Source organism: Athalia rosae, chromosome 1, assembly GCF_917208135.1.
Source record: "Athalia rosae chromosome 1, iyAthRosa1.1, whole genome shotgun sequence".
Lineage (NCBI taxonomy): Eukaryota > Metazoa > Arthropoda > Insecta > Hymenoptera > Athaliidae > Athalia > Athalia rosae.
In genome coordinates this window covers 6,817,214-6,835,930 of record NC_064026.1, presented here as the reverse complement: position 1 = coordinate 6,835,930, position 18,717 = coordinate 6,817,214, and the positions used below count along the sequence as shown (strand labels likewise).

At 43.3% G+C, this 18,717-nt stretch overlaps 5 protein-coding genes across 5 annotated transcripts; all 5 read right to left on the bottom strand.

The window, feature by feature from the left end:
• On the bottom strand, nt 1-2,645 carry LOC125502285. Its single transcript, XM_048660438.1, has 5 exons — nt 2,446-2,645; nt 2,062-2,363; nt 1,728-1,983; nt 1,124-1,617; nt 1-1,050 (listed from the first exon to the last, which is right to left on the bottom strand). The coding sequence occupies exons 1-5, from the start codon at nt 2,643-2,645 to the stop codon at nt 719-721; spliced, it is 1,584 nt and encodes a 527-aa protein (XP_048516395.1). The 3' UTR covers nt 1-718.
• A 683-nt stretch (nt 2,646-3,328) lies between these two features.
• Nucleotides 3,329-5,871, bottom strand: LOC125502286. Its single transcript, XM_048660439.1, has 2 exons — nt 4,427-5,871; nt 3,329-3,756 (listed from the first exon to the last, which is right to left on the bottom strand). Exons 1-2 carry the CDS (start codon nt 5,364-5,366, stop codon nt 3,329-3,331), a joined length of 1,368 nt encoding a protein of 455 aa, XP_048516396.1. The 5' UTR covers nt 5,367-5,871.
• A 3,914-nt stretch (nt 5,872-9,785) lies between these two features.
• LOC105685931 (protein trunk) lies at nt 9,786-11,188 on the bottom strand. Its single transcript, XM_012400426.2, has 2 exons — nt 10,743-11,188; nt 9,786-10,657 (listed from the first exon to the last, which is right to left on the bottom strand). Exons 1-2 carry the CDS (start codon nt 11,041-11,043, stop codon nt 10,194-10,196), a joined length of 765 nt encoding a protein of 254 aa, XP_012255849.2. The 5' UTR covers nt 11,044-11,188; the 3' UTR covers nt 9,786-10,193.
• A 722-nt stretch (nt 11,189-11,910) lies between these two features.
• LOC105685960 (twisted gastrulation protein homolog 1-B) lies at nt 11,911-13,777 on the bottom strand. The gene is made up of 4 exons (XM_012400468.4): nt 13,460-13,777; nt 12,993-13,220; nt 12,687-12,890; nt 11,911-12,611 (listed from the first exon to the last, which is right to left on the bottom strand). The coding sequence occupies exons 1-4, from the start codon at nt 13,566-13,568 to the stop codon at nt 12,259-12,261; spliced, it is 894 nt and encodes a 297-aa protein (XP_012255891.2). The 5' UTR covers nt 13,569-13,777; the 3' UTR covers nt 11,911-12,258.
• A 1,052-nt stretch (nt 13,778-14,829) lies between these two features.
• LOC105685959 (protein spaetzle-like) lies at nt 14,830-17,586 on the bottom strand. The gene is made up of 7 exons (XM_048648902.1): nt 17,539-17,586; nt 16,863-16,912; nt 16,505-16,643; nt 16,201-16,415; nt 16,042-16,101; nt 15,832-15,935; nt 14,830-15,727 (listed from the first exon to the last, which is right to left on the bottom strand). The coding sequence occupies exons 2-7, from the start codon at nt 16,863-16,865 to the stop codon at nt 15,475-15,477; spliced, it is 774 nt and encodes a 257-aa protein (XP_048504859.1). The 5' UTR covers nt 16,866-16,912; nt 17,539-17,586; the 3' UTR covers nt 14,830-15,474.
• Between the last annotated feature and the right edge of the window lie 1,131 nt (nt 17,587-18,717).

Sequence of the window (18,717 nt, the reverse complement as noted above, 5' to 3'; positions counted from 1 at the left end):
TATTTTTTGTTTCAATTCATATTTACAAACAATTTCATTTATTTTTATTTTCTTCCATGTATGTCAGGCAAAGAAGGATCTACTATTATAATATTTAATAAATAGGATGGGAAAACTCGATAAACATCTTCGATTTACTTTTATGAACTTCACTGACGTTATGATACAAGTAGGTATATATTTATAGGACATAGACGCGAGTACACCGCCTTGATTGCAGCTGCACTCATCCCATTAGTATTATCGTCGTCATTAGTATTACAATTAATAATATTATCATTATATACCATATATACACAATAATACTGATAATTTTCTTGTTAAATTTATTTGAAATTATTACATTGCGGGGCGACGCTTATAAAAATATTTCGCACGAAAATCAAGGTGAAGAGAACAATGATAGAGAACCGCCGAATCGTCCCACCTATCACGTATAATTACCTATATACGTATACATAATAGACGGAAAAGTAATTGAGATCAACTTAATATCAGCCCCTCGATTATGATTTTTGACAATATTATAGGACAAATTGACAAGGAAAATAAACGCGATCAAATATATACGTAAGTAAGTGGTTTCAATCCGGAGACGGAGCTCCAGATCTCATCTATCACCCACGGAAATAAGCCGCGCGAGACACGCTCGATTTCATTCTGATGAAATGTTATACTAAAAATTTATGAGAATCACAACAAGTCCAGTTGGATTCGATTAGCCGTAACGAGTTCCGCGGAATGGACTTCTCGCCGACTGCACGGAATGTCGAGTTCTTTCCCTGGGTACAAGAGTTCGGTAATCAACGGTATCGTTGGGTTGCAGTTGTCTGGACGAGTATACGTCATCTAGGCTTTGATTGTTGTCCTCCGCGTTACACTCGTAAGTCGGTGATCGATGATGTTGTCTCGAACGGTGGGATTTGCTCCCGTAAGAATTAGCGTTGCCTTCGGGCACCGGCGCCTCGCACCCCGATTGAAAATCTTCCATGTTGTGTCGCCTCGCGCAACGGGCGCAAACGACCTGCTCTTCGGCTTCTCCGTCCTCACCTGAATCATGTTCGAGGTTTACAACGTTGGAAGAGGTATTTTCGTTTCGGAATAAACGCGGGGTAAGGTTTACCTGTCGGTCCTTTGACGGTGAATCCCCTGCACTCTTGGAGTCTGCAATTCCCTTTCCCCGGAGTTCCTACTTTCATCATAACGGGCTCCGTGGATCCTTCGCAGATGCAGCATTTTTTGGACTGGGGATTCGATCGGGCGGGCGCAGGCATCATCAGAGATTCCAACTCTGGTTTGGTCGATCTGTATTTTCTAGATTGCTGCGCGAATCGCTGCTGCTGACGGTGCTCGTGCTGCAAATGTTGTTGCGGATGAACATGCTGGCGTTGTTCGTGTTGCCCGGTGACCGCCGGCGGGACGAGACGTTCTCGATTTCTCTCGAGCGATTTACGGGGCGGAAACCACGAGTTCATCGCTTGATTAGAGTCCGACATCCCGCGGGATGATCTTCTCGAATGCGGTAAGCGCTCCTCGTCGGAAAGTACGTCGGCAGCATCGCCGTACGAAACGTCGTGCGCGATCGTTTGCTGAGTTTCCAACGGTTGAGGGTAGTGTCTAAAGGTTTGATCATTTTTCAGAGGAGTTCACCGCCAACCCTCTCTCGAAGAGGTGACGTAAAAATAGATGGGAAAATTGACAATCTGCGAGCAAATGTGCAACTTTACCTCGGTATCTTTTGATCCTGGAACATTTTATGAATTTGCTGCTGATGGCGCAGTTTTCTGAGATCGGTCGAAGTGCAATTTTCCGCGTGCCGCAAACCTTGGGATCTGTGACTCGTAGGTTTCAGGTGTGTCTTGTTTTGCATGCGTTGCAGCTGAGCTTGAAAAGCATCGGATTCGTCGTCGATCTCGTCGTCAGCTTCTTGTTCTTCGTAATCCTTGTCATTGAATTCGTAAGCCTCGTCCTGATCCTCGTCAGCTGAAAGAACGAGAAATTTTTCTGTTGCAGAACGTGCGTCAAACCCACGGTACCCGATCAACAACTGAGACTCCGTACCTTCGCCCGGAGCTTCCTCGTCGGCATTTTCATCGGGATAGTTGACATCATCTTCCTCGTATTCTTCGGGCTCGTCCTTGTAGCAGGGTTTCCTGACCACGGCAACGTTGTTGGTCGTCAACAATTTGTTACGCGTCATTCGCTCGGCGTGACGAGATGACCGGTGAGTTTGATCAGAAGTTGGGACGTACGATGAGAATTTCGGTGCGACGGAAGTTAGAGCTCGATTTTTCTGTCTGTGAGTATTCAAAGACGAGTAACAACTCGTCACCGGTTCCGCCGTCATCCCGTAATCGAGCCTCCTGTAAAACGAAGACCAAAGCGAAAAATTGAAGTCTTCGCTGATCACATATTCCCTGTACACGTTCGATCGAATATTCGTACCTTTGCTCGTGGCTGTGAGGAACGGAATGCGATAGTCTTGGACTAGGTTTTCTGCAGTAAGGGTCACTCGCACTCGTTCCGTCGGCCGATAGCCTCGGGGTCCAACCGGACATTTGCCAGGGATAACCGGAGCCGTGTCTTCCCCTGGACAATCTTCTAGCTTGTGATTTCAAATCGTGTTCGGTTTGCTCCATGGTCATGGATGGCACCGGTGACGGTTCTGTGTGTTCGCTGATCGTGTCCAGGATTTTATAGGGTTTGAAAACGGTGGCATCCGACGTTCGATAGCGCGCTATTTTTATCGCCTTTTTAAACGCGAATAATCTTCAGCCGGGTTCTAATTTATCTATCACTAGGGTCAGTTTATTTAATCCTTCTAGTAGCGCGAGAAGTTTTTACGATCGATCGAATCGGTGGTATTCCGAGCCGCAGATCGATTTTCTAATTGTCTTACTCGTCGCTTAATAATTATCCTTGAAATATATTATCAAAAAGTGGTGCTCCTTCGAGGCGTCCTGAAATATTACAGGGTTCGTGTTTCACTTGCGTACAAATTACACGACACTTCAGTCACGTCCGCACTGTACAAATCGACGTCTAAATTAAAACATTGTTCAACGGAATTCGTTCAACGTCCTCGATCGAGTCCACATTCGGGAAGATTTGTCCTCTTACCTCATCCACTCGGGGATTTCAAAAGTCTTTGATATTTTTCCCCTAAGATACGAGTCGGAGTCATTGGTAATATTCGTCCGTCGATAAAGTTAAACAAATCCGAATCACTCGCGTCAAATATACCGTATAGTCGCCCCGCGCCAACCGCAACGTAGAAATATTATCGAGACTCCTTCGAATCGTGACAAGTTTTTACACAGTCCCCTAATTATATTTTCTTCGCGGTCGAGGCACGGGTGGTTTCGAGTTCTCTGAGAAAAGGGTTACCGTGCGCCCTGGGAAAATCCGTTTTAAAAACTTCTCGACAATCCGCGTTGTCGTTGCTGTCGTCCACGTCCTGCTCCAGCGAGGAAAGCGAGTGCAATTCGTGAAGACGTTGACTCTGCTGTTCGTGATGTAATTTCCTCCACTTTATACGTCGATTTTGAAACCAGACTTTAACTTGCGCCTCTGTCAGTCCCAGCGCGTGTGCGAGGTACTGCCTTTCCGGACCAACCATGTACTGTTGCCTCGCAAATTCCGCCTCTAAACGTTCCAGCTGTTCGGCTGTGAAAATTGTTCTGACCCTCTTCAGCTTTCCACCCCCACCTGAGTTAGATCCGGAAGAACCGTTCTTCGCCAAGCCTTCCTGATGACCTGAAACAATTAAAAATTGCATTGCTTGCCAGGCCTTCGCGAATTATCTCTGCACCTGCTTTCTATGCAATTTTATGAATTCTTTGAAAGACTTCGGGATCAAGATGAGGATCTTTAATCAAGATTCATCTGGAAATCGGTATGGATTCGCGTTTGGGAAAAAAATCGTGTCACCATCCCTTGTCGATGTCGATATTGAAATTTGAGATTTTTTCGGAACGTTGCTCGATATAAAGTCGGGTAATTATTCACCTGATTTTCACCTGCAGCGACGCGTTCGATTCTATGTGCCTTATGGCTGCTACCATTCTCGTTTTTATGGTAAAAAGAACTAAAATTTGTCCGTAAATATCACGACATGAAATATACAGGCTAATCAAACAATCGAATACGGATATCGAAATGACCAATTGTTTTCAGAATGCACGATAATCGAAAATAATCCCTCAGCGCGCTTTGATTTACCTTCGAAATTTTCACTTTTGTTACTCTGCCCGCGATGCGCGTTGCCACGGTATAAATGGGCACAACATTTCATGCATTGTGCACGTGTCACTCGAGTGAAGTTGGCGAACTATGCGAACTACTATACTTCATATCTTCATATTCAGTAACTACGTACCGTACATCCTAGAATTACAAACGACGAGTGCGAAATGTGCGAAAATACCTTGATGTTTTCTGTAGGGATGTTGCCGACTCCTCTGTTGTTTATCCCTCTGGTTATTCCGGAGTCCCAGGATCGAGTCGATCGTGAATGATTTTCCTTGTTGTTGATGCTGTTGTTGCGAGTGGTGCATTTCGGTTATCGAATGCGGATGCGAGAAGTGAGCGGGTAAATTTCGGCTCGCGATCTCGGATGTGAATATGTGCGAGCGACGCATCGTCTCGATCGTTATCGCTTCGATTTCGTCCCTGGGTTGCATTTGCGGATTTCTGTAGTCGTTCGCGGGATCCATGAAGGACCCGCCGCGAAGACGTTCCAAAGCTAGTCCCCCGACGTGGGAGTTGTCCCTCCTTCTGTCCAACGCGAAGTTGAAGTCCTTTATTCTCTCGAGGGGATGATTGTACGTCTTCTGAAAATTTATGTCTTTGTTTCTGTCGACGGGAAAGTGGATATTTTTCGTCCTGCCGTCCCTTGCTTCTCTCGGAAAATGAACGTCCCTTATTCCGTCAAAGTTAAAAATCACTTCCTTATCTTTCGACCCGATAAGATTCGCGGTGTACTGCTCCTTCGTCGCGTCGAGAGAAACGTCCGTGTCCTCGGATCTGTCCATGGAATAACTCGAGGCATCCTTTACCTTCTCACTTTGAAAATCTGCGAACTCTTTCGGTTTGTCCAGAGCCACAGGTAGTTCTTTCGTGCACGGTTCGTCGACCTGAAGACCACCGAATGTAAATCCTTGCTGACGATTCGCCTCCTGCGACGCGAAACCGAAATCCTTCGTCTGTATCGTCGCGGTATCTTTACCTTTATTTATCGACAGGTTCAGCTCTTTGATCTTTCCATAATCCTGAAACGCGTGAAGATGAACGTCCGAATTACTGCTGTTGCTTCTGTCCGAAAGATCTTCGGCGGTTGAATTCACCGACGGCTCACTAACGTTCATTATCGCTCGGAATTTCAAGTTTGATCCGTTTCGCGTCAAATTCTCGCACCCTTCGTTACGCTTTTCACAAAACGATGCGAACGAATCTAACGAAAAGCGTCCAGGCGCTGAATTTTTTTTCTTAAAAAATCTTTTTTTTTCAACGACGATTTAGCGCGCATCCCTATAGTCCGTGAAGAATTCTTTACATGTACGAGGCGCACGGTTCATTCAAATATTCGAATTCGCATGTCACTTGGAATTTACTTTGAACGAAATCTGAACGAAATGTGGTAGATGCACCGACGAGTATCGCTCACAGCTTTTATGACACAAATCGCATGCGGCGAGCTTTCAGGAAAATAGTGTGAAAAATCGTTGCTTCGAACACCGCACCGCAGTTATTTGGTGATATTCACAGTCATAATTCGGAAACGAAGTGAATTTTTTGTTCCCCGTCCGAGATATATGTATAATGATGTTTTTCTCCGAGATCACTTCCGTCACTGTCCGAGGCTGTGGATTCCCAGCTAATGATCCCGTAGGAACAGGGTATTTGCCCCCTTTCCCCCAATCAGCATCCCGCGCTCACCTCTGCAACCCCCAAATGGACCACGTAATCCGGTGGTCAATATTTCTCCGGCGTTCGCCCGGGTTTCGCAATTCCTATTGGAGGGCGTTCCATCCCTCGTTGCCGAGGCCACGCCTCTCCACCCCTCGGATCTATGGGTCTTACTTGCGAGGAGTCAGTTAGCTTTTTGCACACAGCGGCCCCATTAATAAGCTTGCGGTTTGGTCTTCCGTAGCACCGAACCCCGCCGGAGGAGTTACCCTGCCTCCGCTGCCTCTTACCTCCGGAACAATAATGTCATCCACGTCTTAGACCTTTCGGTAATTAGGTCGCATTAGTTAATGATGATGAGGTTATATTACTGTGCTTTTACCACCGAGCTTCCGTCTTTGCTTCTACATTAATTTCGTCGGATACACGGGATATGAACGCTTCAGATTATTTCTATACACCCCGGTCTTCCTGCGTTGACAATTTTATTTTTATTACAGTTTTTCATCAGCAGCTGCAAGCCTACCTTCGTACGAAAGCTTGCAATTTTTTCGATCTCATCTCCTTTCAAGTTTAATCGAATTATTTTCACCAGTATATATTTCATATTTATGAACAATTGCATTTTTCATTCAGTTTTATCCCGGATGAATGGACGATAAAATAAGAACATGTTGAGAGTTCATAGTTTTAAAGCACAGCTTCCGCGGCAACGGATGCGGAGGTATGTGTGGAGTGTATGGTCGCGGTGAATTTAGGAAGGTTTCTTGTAAGGCTTGCACCTAATTGCCTCCTGCTCATTAGCTCTTGACTGACGTGCAGGAATTCCAGTACCTCAGAAAACCCCCAAGGAGCTTTAACCGTTAGGACATAAGAGCTTAATTATACGAGGGTGTAGGTTAATGGAACATTTTCACGCGCGCGCGTCTTAAATAGCATAGTGCGTCCTAATTAGATCGATCCTCTATTTTTTTACAACAGTTACAAGTAGCCTACCCTCTGATAAATCGAACTTTGAAAATTTCGACCTTCCTGTACAGTTTGAAGTAAACGTAAAATCGTTAATATGAAGTGAAAATTAAGCGATAAATTAGAACTTTATTGTAATCCGTCCCCGCGAGCGGTTTTCTTTGGTATTATATCATGAAGACGAAGTTTTGTGAGCCTCGAGAGTCCATTCAGATGCTTTTGTTCAAACTTAAGATGGTCAATAAATTTCGAGGTATTCAAAATGGAAGCTTGCACGTAGTCTGAACATAATCCCCGTTGATAACCGAAACTCAATTTGATAAAAACGTTATCAAGTATTATCAATAAAATTTTTCAACAACCAAATTCGCATTCTAATTATACGAATCGTTCTTTACTAGGAGTCCAATGGTCTTTTTTTTTTTTTTCAACGATCATAAAAATTACAGGATCTAATGGCGCGACGTGGAGGAGGCTGGAGACGGTACGGGTGGAAGAGAGGAACGAGGGCAGAGCTTGCGGAACGCAAAAATTGGCGAGGAACCGAGAGAAGAAAGAGGGGCTGAAGGGGACGGTACGGGGGAGGGGAGAAGGAAAGAATTTCTATTGAAGCCGATATCCACCCCTGTCGCTTCTCGCCTCTTGCCCCCCTGGCTTCTATCTTCCCGCAGGTCGCTCCCCGTTCGAATGACTTGCGAGTCACCCTTATTACGGGCCTGGATTTATCACCCGAAATTTCTGTGAGTATTTTATCCAGATAATTGCTTTGCTTTATAAGGGATAGCGTAAGCTACTGGTTAACGAATAAAGCAACGGTGGCAATCGTCTTTTATTTGCGTCAAGGAATTTGAAATAAGGAAATTACGCTCTCTTGCAATATAAAGACCCCGATATAAGACGTGACTATAAACCTGAAAGAACAAGGTTATACGGGGTACACGTTACAGTCTGTACAAGCAATATATACAACAACCACTATACAACTGTATATATATACGAATAGTTGGCTTGTACAAGCTCTTTATAGCCGATTTCTCATTCCTATCCCGGTCCCGGTCGCTCTAATACCGCGTTACATTCTTCCTAGAGAAACTGTTCATTTTTTTCCCACGGGATATAACTCCTTTTTTTTGTCCCTCATTCGTCCAGGTGACGCAAAGAGAAAGCAGAAATTATCTGACCCGAGCTGGTCACTGGACATTTCGGATCTATTCGAACAAACGAAACGTATTCGGAGCTTTCTTATACGGCGGAATTGAAAAATTCCGATATGCGACTTGACTCCTGAGGAGTACGACTGTAATATATTGTAGGTACGACATTTGTATGTAATTGAATTGCACCCTTTTGATTTATGTTGCGGTTATCCGCCGCTGCATATAGACGATTCTATCTTGCCTTGAATCAGACGCGATTTCCGGAGCACAGTTTCCACATATTTTCCGCAGTGTATGCGCAGAATATACCTTTTACCTTATACCCCGCTCTCGATTCCCACATCCACATGCGACATTAAACCCAGGGCAATTAGCGTAGGGGTAGCCTCGGCACGGTGGGGTAGGAAATGTTATGATTCGCTGACGGCTGCCTTAACCCAGGGGTTGGACACGCCCTCTACGTCTCAATCCATTTCTTCCCCTTTCGCCCTGTCGACCTGCAGCACAGCTCTTTGCCCGGGATTGTGAGCTTCATATTTGCTGCTTTGGAATATACGCAGGGTGAATATACGCGTTCGTATACATTATGAACGTGGAGATGCGAATACGCGTGTATAATTCATCCGAATGAACGATCTAGCGATCTAGAATAGATTTCGTTCGTCCGATGCGTTGCGGGATGAAGAAAATAATCTGGAAATGTCTGCGGATATTATTCAAAAACAATTTTAATGGGTTCCTACGATTGGAAAAACAATTTTCCGATGCGGTCGTCGTAACTAACGATCTATTCTTTATCGCTTAATTTTTCATAGAAGAGAAATAATATTTTTAACTTTGAGATTATAATTTAGTACAGAGCGTATACCGTTAAATGATTTTCAGGTTTCTGCGGTAGGATGCCGCGGACAACCGGTCCCGGAGTACAAAGGGAAAGTTTTTTTATTTAAAAATTTTTATTTCCCACGAGTTCACCAACGCTGGTCGGACTCCACCCGCAGCTACACCATATACATGTAGCTGCAGGTGTACGTGTTCGTTCTTTCGCTCATTCTCTCTCTTTAGTTAGCATAGATAGGTGCCTGTATACATTTGCTACCCTCTTATTAAGCGGAATTTTTATTGCGCCCGTGGTTATTGGATGAAACTCAAACTTCTTCTTTTTTTTTCATATTCATTTCGGGCAGGGAAAAAATCTCCCGCAGCTCGTTGCGGTGCCCGAATAAACACGAGAAACTTTTACAAATTCTCCGCATATATATTTTTACTCCGATTTTGTCGGACTTTTTTTTAAACGTCGCAATTTTCATTACGGTTCATAAGTATGTAAAAAGTATGCATGGGAGTGTAGGATACATTCTGTTGTTGGAAAAAAAATTATTCATCTTAATTCGCGTACATAATTGATCGCTATACGCCTACGATAGGTATGGCCTTTTGGATCCGCTGCCGCGGATTTTCACCACGATTAAAGTTGAATTGTTCCGCCATTTTTATTTTACGTATTGACGGTTTTATTCGCGGGATAGCGATAACGCGCACATTGAGTCGCGCATTTTTACGCTGACTCCGAGACTGACTCTGTGCCTTATCACGCTGATAACTTTATGAGAATAATCCACCATCGGGTATCCGTGAGGATGTGCAGGGGCGATTTAATTAGTCCGAACGTAGATGTAATCTGAATTCGCGGAATTCGGAATATCTGTGTCGACGAGAAGAAGAGGAGGCATTATAATATCATCGTCATAATTTGCAATCTAAGAATGGAATCCATTATTCACTCATTCAATCGTTCTTTGTCATTGCATACATCGAGTACGTGTATACAGTACATACTTACATATACGTATATGAGATCAATACATAGCTAGTATAATCATTCGGGTATATAACGTGGATTCGCACAATGGTCATTTCGGTATATAATTAAGGATATAACTCTGCAAAAAATGCAGATGATGATATTTGTCAAAAATTAATAAGAATAATGCTCGTCGGTGTTCCTGTTCGTTTTTTTTCCTGCGGCGTAGGAAGCGCGGGTCCCTTTCGTCGCGTATTCATCCCCTTGCAGAGGCCACTGCACCTTCATCGGTATGTGAAGTTCGTTCAGTTCCAGATAAAAGCTGGATTGCTCTCGTCGTACTATTTACCAAATAGTTACGGTCCGGCTGTGCATTCGCAGCAAAAATTAACGGCCCTCTCCTCCCAAATCCAGAGTTCTTTCAGTTCGTTTGGCAGGCCATCGACTCCCATTTTCGACGATCTTAAAATTTCGTCTACCGCCGGCGATGGGATGCAAATTCCCCTGCGACGGCGCAATAATTTCACGGTAAACGACCTCGGCTTGCACGTGTAGAATCCGTACCAGCAGTTCGATTTCTCACATTCGATCATCCGAAGAAATCGTGGAAAATAATCGTGGCCCAAATCGATCCATTCTACGTTGGCGTCACATTGCCACGGTGTAGATTTCGCACGCTTTGTCTCCCGGGTGTCACGAGCATTTTGGACAAGCTCGACTTCCTCCTCGTAACCCACGTTACCGAACTCAAAATCCCATGCCGGATCGTTGCTGTACACCGAATTGAACTCCTCCTCGACCGAAAACGATGGAATTTTACCTGAAATCGCAACAGCTCTGATAATTAATCAACGTCGATGTATTTTCGATTTACCTCCATAAATTAGAAATCATCAGCTACTCACTCGTCTTTCGTTTTGTCACTCCGGAAGCGGTTCGCCCCGATTCAACGTTGTTGTCCCTCGGATCGTTGATCGACATGTACCTGGCGTTGAATGCCGGTCCAAGAACAGCGCTCAGAACGCTCTCCGGTATCGTTTGACATTTTTCCGGGCGAACGACACCGCTACCAAAATTCATACGTTCAACAGTCTCGAGTAACTGATCTCGAGTACTCCCGGTTCGTTTGATAACTGCAGAGACCGCGAGACTCGTTAGATGACACAACAGAGGGATCGCCAGCAGAATCGTCGATTTCGAACACATCGTAAGATTTAATCGGCTCACGGTTGATCGAAAATTCAGTATTTCGATTGGCGGATCGTACCACTGAGCGTTCACGATGTTATTGTTTACGTTTCTCCCGTTATCTCTCCGCCAGTAAGTTTACTTCGGTGTCGTGTGGTGGTCGAGCGACTCGTGGAGCGACTCGTGGAGCGACTTGTACAGTTTTACTAATTATTTCTGGGTGGCGTCAAAAATTGGACACATTTGGCAGGTAATCGATGCAGTTTGACCCGAACCCGTTCGTTTGCCTTCTATTTATACCTCAGTGATCTCCGACCACCCCCAATATAGTATAAACTATAAACACAGTTGAGGGAGAGGGAGACCGCGGTTGGTGGAATAAGTTCAGGTATTTGGCGATTTGGCGATCATTTTATTTCCCCTCCGTCAGTCAATACCTATACTCGAGGGGAAATTACAATCAAAATAGCTTTGCGAAACTGTGAAAGGATGGATGGACGCCTCGAGTTTTGTGTGTATATGGGGATAATTAGTGACCGCGGGTCTTTACGATATCTAATTTTAGCGCGTGAACAATTTCCAGAAAGTAATTAAACCGTATAAATCTATACCAGCGGTGTCTTGAGGCCCTCCTGCGTCATTCGTTATACATTCATAAGCGTAATTTTATACCTGTTTTTGTACGGGTTCGTGCAACCAGCAAGTGATTGCTTTTGTTTCACTGCAACATAACGCTTGGATTCAATTATTATCAAATCACAATTATCACCGTAACATCTACAGACCAGTGACTGATAATAACTCTAATGAACATAACCGATTGGTTAATAATCCAGCAATAATTATTCTTTTATAAAGCATAACACGGTTATCAATAAATTGAATTTTTCACAATCGTGACAAGAATTTGACAGATTTTTTTTATCGAAAATTACATAAGACGAAAAAACAACGTACATGATAAATATCACAATTTCAACACGAATAACGTGTGCTTAAAATGTATGTACAGATTTACTCGTGATACACGATTGTCGCTTAATTACACATATTTACAATCCTGAACGAATCGGGCAAGACATTTTCATTCGCACTCGTTCGTCTCATATTCAGTACAATTGCTTGTCAGAAATCAGTTGGCCGAATAATTTATTCGACGATATTTTTTTGTTCGCACCCCCGGGGCAAAGTCATTAGCGTAGTTTCTGAAAAATGGTGATCGTGTATATCTGGTTAATCCAAAATATAATCTTCCACAAAGTCGGCGGCGTCCCCGTCGTCGTCGTCCTCCTGCCCGTAGTCGTCGTACTCGTCGAGAGCGTCCTCCTCTTTATCCAAGTTATCTTTACTGTTGAACGGACAAAGTTTACACCGTGATTCGTTTATCCCATAATTTATGCAGGTGTCACCGACGCACTCGCAGCATCCGTCGTGAAACCATCTGTAACTCGTTGCTCCCATACTTTGACAAGATGCTTGACATTTGTTCCACGAGCTACACTGCGCTATAAATGCCACCGTGCAATTCAAGGTCACCGTATTCGCTTGCGCGAGTCCGGAAACGCTGTTCCGTTCGTCTGCGGAATCTGCGAGATAATTTCAGATGAAATTTAAACTCGCTTGCAACGATCAACAATACCAATAACAGATTTTTTATTTACTCAGGTGATATTTGATGTCGATTTTCGCTTTGTACGAAGACACGTCGAAGTCAACGGGGAAGGTGAAGCTCTTCCACCTCTCCTGAGGGTCGCTATCCATGGTAAGTGCTTGAAATAGTCCCGGCACCGGTTCGTTCAGATCTTCGACGTGCGATTTTGAACTCAGAGGATTTCTAGCGGTAGCGTTTGGTTTCGGACACAAATCTAAAGTACGATAATTTTCGCGGCATTAATACACACAAGAGTCGAAGTACAATTTGTGAATCAATTCTGATTTGTTTTTTGCTTCCATTTTCCAATACTTGCCTAGGCACGAACAGCACTCGTCGTACAAATAACTGAGACAGAAAAAACACTCCTTGCAACAACTGCAGGTCTTCAAATCGCATTTGCAACTTTCGGTCAGCAGACATTTGCTCACGATACTGCCACATATCGCCTGATTACATCCGTTTGATAACAGAGAAATATTCGGTAAGAGAAATACCGTCAATTGTAGAATAACCGTCCACGATACGATCTCCATCTCTATAGCTGTGGGACAGAATAAACCGTTCGGTTAAACTCTCGGTGCAACGTATTGTAATGTGTCTGAATATTTTATTACATGTATATTTATCGTAATTATTACAATACGAACTCCGCGTATCCCTATCGTGCTGGCAATATACAACTAATCACACTCCTTCTCAGAATCGCATAAACATAAAAAAGCATGCATGTACGCACGCACGTATATACATGTGTTTCTTTATATGCACGTTTTTACTTACTATCACGCGTGATGATATGGAATTCAGATGTTGCGTATAGTTCGGCAAGTTGTACTTGATTGGGTCTACGTTCCTTTGTGTGTGCTTTATTTATACCTTGACAAGTCATTGCAGCATGTCGGGCTGTAAGGGCGGAGTGGGGTGTCACACGAGGGTGGGGATGTGGTAAGGGTGAGCCAGAAAAGTCTGGATTAATGTCGACAGATTTATTAACCGAATATGGAACGATTAATTGATATCAAAAATTACATCGGAGCAGGGACCCCAATATTCCAGTAACGGCGAACGACGGTTATATTTTTTACAGTATCATCGGAGAATTTCTTTGATCGATTCGCGGAGGTGCGACGGCTTCGAGCGATGTGGAACTGAAATAAAAAATACTCGGCATGCAAATGCACGGGCGCGAATGAATGTTACGTGAGCAAAATTCTTAAACGCGTTTTCGAATGCATCATTAAAAAGAAAGGGAAACCAGAATGAAAAGGAAGAGGAGTCAAAGAAAGGAGGGACAATCGAAAAAAATTAAAAAGGATACCCTTGACGATTTTTCAGTCGAAACACGTGCGCAACGCGGGATAAAGCCTTTTCTTATTGTTAGAAATATATCGTGTACGAGCGTAATTCTTCGGCGGTGTACCTTGACGGAGGATAAAAACAGGTAGGCAATTGATATCCTTAGAAAAATTGCCTACCTGCTTCCGCGTTGTATGAGGGATTTAAAAATGGTTCGAGAAAAGTGAAGGACAATAAATGGTAGTTAATCGCATACAAAAGCTTAACTAATGGGACATGCAGGTTAAACCGTCGAAAGGTACGTTCCCAGAAGAATTGTGAATCACGTCAAACATTGAATTTGTATTGAATATTTTCACGGTCAACTGATATTGACCGTCAATTTTTCTGTGACGATGAGGATAAATTAATTGATTAGCCAAGCCGAACGACGATGAAAATATTCAAATTTTCTGTACCGTACAGCGATACTCAGCAGCTGCATTGACGGCGATAGCAAATATTTGCTTTGGTCATAGAGATTTGAACAGGTGATATCTATCAATATTTTGGAGAATTCTAACTTCACTCGAAATCAATATCAACATTTATATTCCACAAATAAGTTATTACGGCATACGGATTACGTAATCGCAAGAATCTGCCTGAAGAGTTTGTTGTTTCATTTTATTTCTGTGTGTTGACGAACATGAAATATCCTGCTTATTATCATGGATGGATAATATAGTGGAGTTTGTAAGCCGCGATGGTTATTGGGATAATAATGTGGCGGGAATATAACCAGTGCCGCATCAGTCAGTATGCGACTACCATGAGATTTTTCAAAAGAATATATAATTGTACGGAAAACGCGATGTGAATTCAAAGTTTATTTAATGGAGTAAATATATATTTTGAATAAAGACAAATTTCTCATATAATTATAATCGCCGCATACGCTCCGGTGATACGGTTCAGCTACATTTCATTATCATACAATGTAATTATGGACATTACGGATATGACTATATATTATAATACAATTATGTGCATTAAAAAAATAAGATACAATCGCGGTCGGACCAGCCAAGCCAGTTCAATTATTTTTACTAAATTTCACCTATTCTACAATTCGGGATATTTACAAGTGAACGCCGTATACGGTATAATCGATCATTGCCACGTAGCTGATTCTCCTACAAATGTTCGCTTTACATTTTATTTCGATTATGGCACATCGGTAACAATTACTAATTTTTTTCTTTTTTTCTAAAATCTGTGGAGAATTATATCCCACTTGTAAACGGCACGATTAAAAATAAAATAAAAATTCTTTGGTTTCCTCTGGCTGTTCTCAGATACTTCGTTAATACTTCATAACTTTGCGCTAGTAATTCGATACTTTCATATACCTGCGATTCGCTCACAGTGCAGTACAGCTATAAAATAACAAAATACACGATATGATTTGTGCAATTGAAATTTCACACTCGTTTTCATATTTTCAGTTATTTTTGAAGTTATCTCTTTCGCCGTTTCGCCGCGGGAGTCGAAGTCTGATCGTCCGATGACTGGTTGATTCCTATTCGCGAATTGTAAGTAGACTCCAATTTCACTTGACAACAGCAACTCGACGGCAGTCTGAACATATCGCGAATCACCGTCCCGTTCGGGCTGATCGCCGTCAGCTGTCGGAGGATATATTTTTGCTTACATATCGATCTATATCCGAATGCCCAACCGCTTATCACCGCGCATTCACCCTCGTCGGTTCTAGAAAAAAAAAAAAGGAAATTATGAATAGCGAATTAGAATTATTCGTCGATCGAGGAGATGGAAAAAGATCAACGATTGAGTGCATGATCCGATCTACTCACTGGCAAGTCTCTACTCGAACGCCCTGTCGAAATCCTTCTTGGTTCACGACGAACAACCAATTATTCGCTCTGTTTTGAGCGGCCGTTGGGTAGACGAGTTGCTCCTGAAATATAAAAGACGATTTCACCTTTGCTGATTTCATTTGGAACAAACCGCACGCGTTATATTGTTTGTTGCCGAATTACTCGGTCAATATTAAAGTTACTCACTTCCGCTGTGCATAGAGGTGTACTGTCATCGACGTCGATCCTCTGAGCGATATAATCAACCTGCGTGAATAACGAAACGCGCATTCAGTCATTGTAGGGTAAAAATTGTTTTTCAGATTAATTTGCTAGCTTGGTAGGGATATTCAATTATTATCTTACCGCATCGACGACAGCGAGCATCTTGAGATCGTCGTGTTCCCTTATTACGGTGCTCACGTAATTTTCGGGGTAAAATGCCGTTTTTTCGCAGTATGTTTTGGTCTTGCATTCCGGTGCTGGTCCCGGAGTGAAAGATTGCGGAGGCCTGTGCAGGCTACCTTCGTCGTTCGGGAAAACGATATCTCCGGTTGAATCCGCGTCGTTTTCCCGGCGTGCTGAGGAATTGGAATACCTTAAAAACTAACAACATCTGTGGGCGTCCGCTTGTTCGAGTTTCATTTGACAAAATCAAACATATACTCACGAGTCTCTCGTTTTGCGGTTTTCTCCTGATACCCGATACTTCGTCGCGGATTTTCGTACCTGGGAAACACGAAGGTGCCGTCTTCGCCGGTCGATCCTTTTGTCGGTCTCGATGGCATGGACGCGGTCCTTTGAACCACCTGAAATATCCGGAATACGAATAGCTTTGTCAGTGACGAGAGAAATATCGAAAAACTGATAAGAAAAGCTAATAATCCCGCCAAATATCGCGTTCGACAACTCCGTTCCAAACATTGGGAAATTTTTCGCTCATTCCTGAAAATTGAAATCTCTCTTTAAGGGATATTCCGAAAGTCGATACTGCCGCGAGAATGTCGCTTAAAGAAAGGAGAATTTACCATTTTCGTGAAAGCTGGTATAGAGCCGTGATCGGTGAACGGCTGGAAGTCTGAAAGTTAACATCCGTATGAGTCGAAGTGTTCGCCGGTAGCAGTTACGAAGGCCATCGGCGATAACCAGACTTTACTATTTTATATTCAGTTCGAACCGAGTCAATAATAGAAGACGGGCCCGAAGGCATGGTTCGAACCTCCGTTACACCGATTTTCTAATCAGACATTATACGACAGCTATGGTAAGAATCCGTCCCACTTTGTACCTGTAAAATATTTCCTTCTGTTCGCATCGCGCTACAAAATGCACTTTCTTCCAACCTTCGAATACATCACAGAATTCTTCACTCCCGGCTTCGCGAGTGTTTCATTCGCGTTAGACCATGTTATAAAAATACATGACGTTTAATTCTGCGATCTGCAAATATTTGTAGAACACATCGCGATGTTATAATCTTCAGGGGCGGAACCGCATTCAGCGTTGCCCAGCGGTTCCGTGCTGCGTGGCAACAATATAGATATAATATTTTCAGATAAATCGCACGATCGACGTACGTACGAGCAAGACCCACGCAACGGCACAAACCGATCGTTCCAAATGTTACGAGTCGTGGTGTCGATTGAACGGACCTTCGAATAATCTGTGATCCGGTGTTCGCACCGTATAAATTGTTCGACTTACCAATACGGTAAAGAGTAATCCAATTACGAAGAGATTGCGGGTAAACGATTTGAAAAACTGACGAGACGTACCGTCTCGTTCACGGTACATTTTCTGTCCACAGTCGCAACTCCGTAACGTCATGATATACACAGCGGTGGATCTGCTGCTTCACACTTTGAAATTAACTCTGCGTCGTTCACGATTCACTACAGCGTAACGGTGGGATTTACGCCCACCCCGCACGCGCTCGCACTCGCGTCTTTCTAAATTGTGTTCATGAATATATATGTATATTTTTTTTTTTCCTTACATCCGCAAATTACAAAATCCTATTTCTGATGATCGATTTCAAAAAATCAACACCGCACTCGATTCGAAGTCTTGGAATTTATGGGAATTATTGGAAGAGAAATCACTGAATATTTAGTGAAGAAAGACGTGCGGTTAAGACGCGGAACTGCAAGTCCCGTTCATATAGCAGGTTGTACCTGATCAACCTGCCTTGACTCTCCTTCGTTGTATTTACGTTTAGTCGCCACTCGACAAGGTGGAAAGGGAAAAGGGTTGAGCGGCGGGGGAGCGAAAAGGTAAGAGAAAAAGGTGTGCAGCGGGTTCGCGCGTAGTCCAATTTTCGCGATAATATTCTAATGAAAATGAAAGTTCGATCGATCACGCACGGTAATAATTTCTAGCACTCGCCGGTCACTCGGACTTATGAGGTACTTTTATATTGTACGTGTCGAGAATTTTTTTTTCGCACTGAAACAAAATTCAATGCACAATAGCAATCTCGTGACATCAACGGGATTTGATAAGTGAGCCGGTTCTCTGAATCTAGATAATATCGCAATAACAACGACGCCATAACATAATCACCGGTCGTGCGTCCACGATCTGCAATTTATATCGGGGGAAGTCCAGACCGGATGTTTCTACGTTTCATTCTGTTCCGTGCAGTCGACGCGTACAGGTGAGCGCCTTATAAGATCTAGAAATCTGAACAGACGCAACTGATTCGACTGCAGGGGCTGCATCCGTAACGGAAATGTCTTCAACGAGAAACGGGTAAAAAATTCTACACATATATAATAGCAGAATTGAGTCATCGATGAATAGCACATTGCTCGATGATATGAGTTGAATGATTTTCTGGTGGATCCCCCACCTCCTCGAAAGGTGCCTGACTGCAGGCTACCA